The sequence below is a fragment of the Chenopodium album genome, chromosome 1 (assembly GCF_948465745.1).
Source record: "Chenopodium album chromosome 1, dcCheAlbu1.1, whole genome shotgun sequence".
Lineage (NCBI taxonomy): Eukaryota > Viridiplantae > Streptophyta > Magnoliopsida > Caryophyllales > Amaranthaceae > Chenopodium > Chenopodium album.
In genome coordinates this window covers 68,476,075-68,485,143 of record NC_137834.1, presented here as the reverse complement: position 1 = coordinate 68,485,143, position 9,069 = coordinate 68,476,075, and the positions used below count along the sequence as shown (strand labels likewise).

The window sequence follows — 9,069 nt, the reverse complement described above, 5'->3', positions numbered from 1 at the left end:
GAACTTTGAAAGTTTGAAGGCAGGCGCCAGGAAGCAGTGAAGCAGCAAGGTATTTACTAATTTACACCTTTTAATTTGTTTTGTTAATTATAAATTTGTATAATTTTAGTCATTTGATTGATTAAATTGAACTGAATTGTTGATTTGTTGTTCATTTTTGTGTTAATTACTTAATTAATTATAATTTCAGATTTTCAGTCATTTATAAATTAAAATTTCATAGTCTTGATCTCTTGAAAATTTGATATTAACAAAATGACAGGTTGTTGGCCTTGTTGCTTGTTGTAAATCTTGTAATGTTGTTCATTGTGGATTTGTGGTATGGATTTGTGGTGTTGAAATGCAGAATTGTTGATTAGGTGGTCATTTGATTCAGATTTGATTGATATTTGAATGTATTATGTGTATTCAAATGAACTGAAATTGTGTAATGTGTATATATGATTGTATAAATGAATTGCTGATTTTTTTTTTGTAATTGCTTATTTGCTTAAATGATTTTCAGAATGAAGCGGAAACGTACTCCAAATAAAATGCAGAATATCGCTAGTTTCTTTGCTAAATGTAATCCTCATCCTCCTAGTCAACAAAATTCTTCTCCAAATGAACAAATTTCCACTCCACATCATATTAGTGAACAACATACCTCTCCCACACACAATTCACCTCAAATTTCCCCTCAAAGATCACCTCATAATTCCACTCACAACTCCCCTCAAAATTCCACTCACAACTCCCCTCAAAATGAAGTGGAACACTCTAGTCCTCTTAATGCTTCGGGAGATGGTGTTAGATTAAGTGAAAATGATCTTGCCAATCTTCCTCACGACCCGGGATTGAGAAGAAAGATGAGTGATTTCCATCCTGATGATAGAGACTTAGTGAGGAGAACTTACATTCAAAAAGGGCCATGCCAACCTAAAAACCATGTATTTCCTCAAAAGACTCATTGCCCCTAAAAAACGTTGATTTTGTGTGAAGTGGTTTGAAACTTGGGGTTCTTGGCTTGAATATAGTGTGGAAAAGGATGCTGCCTATTGTTTCATTTGTTACTTATTCAAGGATGAAAATGCATTTGGAGGTGATGCATTTGTTACCGATGGTTTTCGATCTTGGAATAGATTAGACATACTAAAAGCTCATGTTGGTAAGCACATGAGTGCTCACAACAATGCCGTGTTAGCTATGGATCTGTTCAAGAAACAAAAGTCAAGCATCACCACTACATTTTCAAAACAAAGCAAGGAATCTATGAGTAACTATAGGAAGCGATTGGAAGCATCAATTATTTCTGTACAATGGCTTTTAGTTGGAGCATTGCCTTTTCGAGCTCACGATGAAAAAGAAACTTCTTCAAACAGAGGTAATTTTCTCAGACTTTTGACTCTTGTTTCAAAACTACATCCTGATTATTCAAAAGTTTGTTTGAAAAATGCTCCTGGTAATTGTCAACTTACTTCTCCGGTTGTTCAAAAAGACATCATAAATGCATGTGCAAAAGAAACTACTAAAGCAATACGTGAAGATCTTAATGGTGGTTTTTTTGCTATTCTTGCTGATGAGTCGGCTGATATTTCTGATAAGGAACAAATGGCTCTTTGTTTGAGATATGTAAATAAAAAAGGAGAAGTGTGTGAACGTTTACTTGGTATTGTGCATGTTGGGGATACAACTTCTTTAACTCTTAAGGCTGCTATTGAGTCATTATTAATTCAACATTCTTTGTCTTTCTCTCAAGTAAGGGGTCAGGGTTATGATGGGGCTAGTAATATGCAAGGTTCAATTAATGGCCTTAGAACCTTAATAGAGAAAGAATGTAAACAAGCATACTTTGTTCATTGCTTTGCTCACCAACTTCAGTTGACTCAAGTTGCACTTGCTAGAAAGAATCCTGATTGTGCTTGGCTCTTTAGTGACATGCTTGCTCCTCTCTTGAATTTTGTGGGTTGCTCACCAAAGAGGAAAGAATTTCTTCGTGAAAAACAAGCTCAAGCAGTTGTTGATGCATTATCCCTAGGTGAACTTGAAACGGGTTCGGGTTTAAATCAAGAACGGGGGTTAGGAAGACCTTGTGACACCCGTTGGGGTTCCCACTTTAAAACACTTGTAAATGTTCTTGATATATTTCCTTCAATCCTTGGCTCACTTGATGACATTGCTAAAGCTGCCGAAGCAAAATCTATGGCAGATGATTTTAACAGAGCACAAAGTATTATTGGATGGTTAATGACTTTTGATTTTGTGTTTGTGGCTCACTTAATGGTAACTATATTTGCAATTACAAATGAGTTGAATGTGGCTTTACAAAAACATGATCAAGATATTGTTAATGCAATGGCCATGGTTAACGTAACCAAGACTAATTTGCAAGAGTTGAGAGATGAAGGATGGGATTCCTTTATGGAAAAGATCTTGTCTTTCCCAACCAAATATGAGATTGAGGTTCCAGATATGAATGCGACATATGTTGTTCCCGGGAGAAGGATGTTTAGAGGTAAGCGTCCGGGAGTGTCAAATCTTCATCATTTTCGAGTTGAGGTGTTTATTAGTGTCATTGATCTTCAGTTACAAGAGCTTGAAAATCGATTTCCCGAGATAAGTAAAGAACTTCTTGTGTGTATGTCTTGTTTTAGTCCAGTTAATCGGTTCTCTTCTTTTAACAAAGTTAAATTGACCAAGCTAGCAACATTCTATCCAAATGAATTTTCAAGCTCGGAATTGATTTACTTTGAACACACACTTCAAAATTACTTTGTGGCCGTTAGAGATGATGAAAGGTTTTGGAATTTGAAGAGTCTTAGTGAATTGTCAAAGAAACTCGTTGAGACGGGATTGTCCGAAACTCATAGTAGAGTATACTTGCTTTTGAAGTTGGTGTTGGTTCTCCCCGTTGCAACGGCAAGTGTTGAAAGAGTGTTTTCTAGTATGACGATCGTGAAAGATAAATTGCGTAATAGCATGGGAGATCCAATGTTGAATGATTGTTTGATTACTTTTCTAGAAAGTGATTTGTTTTCGAATGTTAAAATAGATCACATTATTGATCGATATCAAAATATGAAAACTCGTCGTGAACAATTGTAATAGTTTATTGTATTATGTGATTGTAATATATTATTTGTAGTACTTTTAGTTTGTAAGATGAATTATTTAGGTACTATTTGGTTGTAGTATGGATTATTTTTGTTTGATTGAATGATTGAAATGAAGGTGGTTGTCATATATATATTTTTGTTAGTATTTTTGGATTCGAATTTTTTTTTTTTTCTTTTACAGGTGATCAATTATTCAAGGTGACTCACAAGGACGGAAATCCTGGATCCGCCACTGATTCCATATATGATGTTTCCGCATCAATGCACTCAAGTGACCTTGACACAAGTAGAGACAAAGACCTTGACTCAAGTAACTAGAAGGTGAAGGCATAGACTTGATGATTCATTTGTAGTTTTATTAAGTCAAGTCAAGCAGAAACAGTTAAAAGGACGTCTCCCTTAATCTTTATACGCAGTATGTAGGTGGGGCATCTCATTTGTCAAATTTGCCAAAGAATATTCAATACAATTATACAAGTATTAGCTGAGATCAAAATTCCTAGTGTTTTCAAAAAACAAATCATAAAATGGAAATTGACAAATCTATGCCTTGGACAGTTGGACTCAAGGACACATAAACTAATACTGGAATAGTGGTATATAAAATTGAGTAATAATGACTAAATGAAATACAATTGCAGAACAAAATAAGAGCAACTCCAATGGCAAGCTAATTGTCAAATTAGCTTGCCATGCCACCTAAGATTGCAAGGCTATTATTCCTGCTAGCTAATTCATACCACAATGGTTAGGCTAATTAATATTTAGATTTTTCAGCTTTATTTTTTAAATAATTAGTATTTTATTAGAGACAATTAATTTCTAAGCTAATTAGCTTAGGTAAACTAATTTGCTTGGCATTAGCTTGACCAAGCTAATTATTAAATATACTCCAATGGTTGGGCTATTAGCTTGAAAATTATTAAAATTGCAAGCTAATCCTTGAAAGCAACCATTGGAGTTGCTCTAATGAACCATGAAATGTTCTGCAGATATTGACGGCCTCAAAAGAATGGACAAACAAGAGAGGAATTATAGAATGTAGGATCCTACAATATTGTTTCGGGTATGAATTTCATGAAGTAGATACAACTTCTAGATACCCGACGACATACCTGGTCACTTTGTTGAATGTTTAGCTCCCATATAAGTCTTCCATGCATATTGATGTTACACTCCATCCTTAGACTCCTTACTGGATTTTATCTTAAAGCAGGAGAACATCAGAATTATAGAAGCAGAAATATTAGAATGGAGTAAATTGAAAGGAGAAATCTGAATATAGGACCAAACATAAACAAGAGCACAATTTTGTATGATTTACTACACAAATTTTGCATCACGTCCTTTTAAATAAATCTTTTTAAATAAATCTCCATCACAGAAGTTGTATGTGACTTACCCACCTAGCTGGGAGCTTTGCGTCTGCCGTCCGGCCTTCCCTGTTGAGCTGTTACCCATACTGGTATCTGCATTATCATACATGAGTATGTCTATCAGCACATATTCTGAATTTATTGATTAATCATCACAATAGCTCAATCCACTCGAGTAATTTTGTTAACATAATATCATATATATTTAAACATAAACAAGAGCAAAATTTTGTATGCTTCCCTGCACAAATTTTGCAATATATCCTGTTAAATAAATCTTCATCACAGAAGCTGTATGTGATTGAATTACCCACCTGGGTGCTTTGCGTCTGCCATCCGGCCTTCCCTGTTGAGCTCTTACCCATACCGGTATCTGCTTTATCTGCTATACATGAGTATATCTGTCGCACATAGAGAGTATTGATCAATCATCACAAGAGCTCAATCTACTAGAGTAACTTTATTAACATAATATCAGACGAAGTATATTTTAACCTTTTGGTGAAAGTGAAACTAAAACTATGCAAAGATCTTAATCTGTGTGGTACCTCCAATTAGTTTTTGGTGTTACCATAGGTAAACAATACTGTCATATGAAGCATATGACAAATGGGTCATATTTCGGTATTCTTAAACTGTGAAAGGGATGTACTGACAGGTAAACTGTGAAAATATACACGAGATCAATAACATGACAGACCCCGTTACTAACAAAGCCCAGATAAGTCAACAAGTTTATGCTTTAATGTAAATTAAACTTTGATAAGATTTCAATGAGTTGACAACAAATTAAAGTCTGGCACCTCAGGGATCAGTCATCAGATCAGTAGGGAATAAAATTTATACATGAAATCTGCAGCAGATGAAACAGGGTATAACTAAAAAAAAAAAGCTTTGTAAAGTTGACCTTCAAGTCAAATCTAATACTACTCAAGCATGGCCCTCTGATATTCGGAAATGTTCACTCAACCCGACGTGTGCCAGCAGCAGCCATACATGAGTGAGAAGCTCCCCTCCTTGAGCCAACTCTTGAGCATGGTGATCTGACCTACATTGGCTTGCAGCATACACTAGCATCTCCACCCATACGCCGACAATAATCTTCCATTTCCAATCTCTGTTTTGTAAATATTTTGCGAGGCGACAAGCATCAAACAAGACTGACCTGGCAATATATTAGTTTTTATAGTGAGCAACCTTTGTCTGGCTGTTTTAGCATTCTTCACAGATCTTTCCTGAATAAAATCCTTTGCCTCTGCCCAAGTATCCTGAAACCTGATTTTCCCTATTCCATTCGGCGACATGAATGGCCTTATTACTAGTAGGTACAACATATAATTTGACAACAGCTTGCTCACTTGACACTCAACATAGCAAGCTGATTCAGGTCCCGAGTTTTCATCTGTGTGATAGCATAAATCAGTAGCAATATGCCAAACAAGGATGCTTTGATCAAATTCTTTCTCAATGCTCCAGTTGATATCTTGTGATTGGTATCTATCCAGAACCCATGAACCTCGCGAAGTGCAAAATGCCCTATCTTCCTTCAAATCTGATGTATGCTCAAGATTCAGCATGTCCGGAACTCTTTCTGTTAGCTCTGTTTTGGTCTTCATTTGGAGTTTCCGATAGAAATAACAGGGAAACAGTATGCATGATTTAGTTGGATCCGCTTCAAAGCATGAATTTATCAGATTGTACTGCATCATGTGATTAGACCACTTACTGTCGCTACTGAAAATTTTAAGGCATGAGATGGCCTTGTAGATTTGCTTGACTGGCTTCTTCTCATGATGGTCCAGCTATATCAAGGCCCAATCTAAGCAAAGCCAAATAACCATGCCAAAAATCTCAAGAGAAACAGCTCCAACCAACAAAGTGTAAGTTATAATCACATCAACTTCAGAATACTTGTGCTTTTGTGAGAAATAGTAGGCTGCCAATGTGACTAAAGTTGAAGATACAGTGATAAGCCGCAACATGCGACCCCATCTGGTGTAGTTTATGGCAGCCTTTGTGTAAATAGAATCAAAGACAAGAGCAAGCTCTATTTCAACAACATTAAACGCCTCTTTCCATTCACTGTGTAAGAAAAAAGATTTGCTCATCTCAAGCTCTTGAAAGCCAAGGATAAGGTCTGCAAAGAGGCATTTATATATCTGGAAGTATTCATAAGCTCTTTTGGGAATAGATGCTGCTTCAATATGGAAATCTCTTGTATTGTCTGTTACTAAGCTACGAACAACCACCTTGGGATCCTTCATTTTCGTCCATTGAATGTTATATCCTTCAGCTTCTCTCAAAACATATTCTTACATGAATTTACCATAGTTGGGGCCCGGATCAAAGCTAGGAAGAAGCAAGTCCCTGAATTGGTCACTGCTTGCAGACCTTAAAGCCCAGGTTCTCTCTCCGAATTTAATGATTCCAGAGACAAACATTGGGGTAGCGACATAGTTGAGCTGGGTGAGTCTCAAAGACTAGACAAAGATGTAAAATGAAACCAATACCTGTACTAAAAGCCCCAGTAAGTGCCGCAACAACAATGCATTGTCTTCCATGGAGTAAGCAGTAATAGTATCTAGACCACCAAGGTGCAGGAGAAGAATTGTCGCCCACAATGCTGTTAGTACGTTGCTGGAATCGACTGTGTCATCACCTTGTTTATTAGACAAACTGCCAAGAGAAACAGTAGCAACCCAGTCAGCAGATAAGTAGGCAAATCAAAGTGTGCACAAAATTAATGGGAGAGAATTTGGTCAACGTCACCTATTAAAGCAGCTGTGGAGGACATCAATTGGAATCTTGGAAGCGGGAGATATAAGGGCTAAGGATTAATGCCAATGAAGAGAAAGAATAATGGAAGCAGAACTGACGCTTATTGCGTCGCTAACTATGGATCAAAATGGGTTCAAACACGGACAATTACAGATAGCTCTATTCCAATGTGAAATGAACAGCATCGTTAGGAGGTTTTTGATCCATTTACAGTCATCACCATTGCTGTGTTTGACGATTATCACTTTCATGATTATGGTGGGGCAAATGACTAGCATGGGCAAGGTCAGAATTCGTGTTTCTACCCTTGAATCTGGACAGATTAACAGGCATAGGTACCTACTACTAGTCCTGTATTCCTCAGCGGTGGAGATGACAGGGGAAATTAAACTGGTTGTAAGCAGCACTTGTAAATCATGGATTAACATGCTGCAACTTTATTCAAGACCTCTGCTCCCTAAAATGCACTACATTCACCATTTGTGTGTACGGAAGCTTGACCCCTTGAAAGACATAGCCACTCAGATAATCTCAAACTGGCTTGGTAAGGAGATAGTTGACTACATGCTAGAGGTAGACTTGAATATTTGGAGTTTAAGAAAGAGCAAGGAAAATTCCCTCAGAGTCATGAATTTTCTAAGATGGTTTGATCAGATATATAAGCGTGAGAGACCTTTTCTTACTATTTTCTTCCACATTCTTCTCACAACTCTTTTGCTCTACCCTAAGGCATTGCCATTTATTATCTTTTTCTCACTCTTCTTGATTAGCATCTGGAACTACAGTCACAGGGCCGTAGCTGACCCAGGGCAACCGGGGCACATGCCCAAGGCCCACGGATAGGAAGAGCCCAATTTTTCTAGCTTTTCAATCTATAGAATAAGATTATATACATTTTGCATGCAATATTGATTATGTTTTCTAATGTGGCCTGGTGGTTGAGTAACTTATATTCACTTTGGCAGGTCAAAGGTCAAAGGTCAAAGGAAAGGTTTGAGACTCATTGTCTTCATTTTTTTAAATTTACTTCTTCCGTTATGTTAATATTGCAACAAGGAGGAAATTACGCATCCCGAAACACCTTTTATATGCTAAATATCTATAATTGTGTAAGAGTAAAAATTATAAAAAGTTGATATTGTGAAAGTATTTTATGAGACAAATCCAACAAGATCCCACTTGACTATATTTTGCTTAACGTATAACTCATATTATATGGTCAAACAAGAGTGATGAATAGTGCAAAAAGTCCATTGTTGCAGTATTAATAGAACGGAGGAAGTATTTATTTTATTTAATTAACGTTTTTCCTCATTAACTGCTTAATTTTTTTATTTTTTCCTATTTGTAAAAAAAAAACCAAAATTACTTATACTATCAATGACCCACTGAAATTGAAAATACAATATACGGTATATTATTTAAACATTTGAATTTGTATCCAATTTAAAAAATACCTTAATTCATATTTCAATTCATTTATTTTCATTTAATAATTTATACTAGAGAACAATATAATTATCATTTTTGCTCTATTATTTTAATATGTTTGCTAGATATTGGATCACGAAGATATTATCGATGAATTTCAATTACTGGAGAAGGTCGATCTTAAATTTTAATATTTTGGCAGATGAGGCATTTGTATTTACATAAAGTTGACATTTTTAATAGATAGTATGTATTTTACAACACCTATTTTTGTATAAAAAAAAATTAATAATATGATGTAAATTTTAGTAATACAAACCGTTAAAAAAATAGATGGTTTAAAAAGCAATAATAGGAATTTATCTCATACACTTATGTTATAAAATATA

At 35.7% G+C, this 9,069-nt stretch overlaps 1 protein-coding gene across 1 annotated transcript; it reads left to right on the top strand.

Annotated features, from left to right (window-relative positions):
- The first annotated feature begins 533 nt into the window (after positions 1–533).
- LOC145634971 (uncharacterized) lies at positions 534–3,084 on the top strand. The gene is made up of 2 exons (XM_081686293.1): positions 534–881; positions 982–3,084. The coding sequence occupies exons 1-2, from the start codon at positions 534–536 to the stop codon at positions 3,082–3,084; spliced, it is 2,451 nt and encodes an 816-aa protein (XP_081542419.1).
- Positions 3,085–9,069: the final 5,985 nt, after the last annotated feature.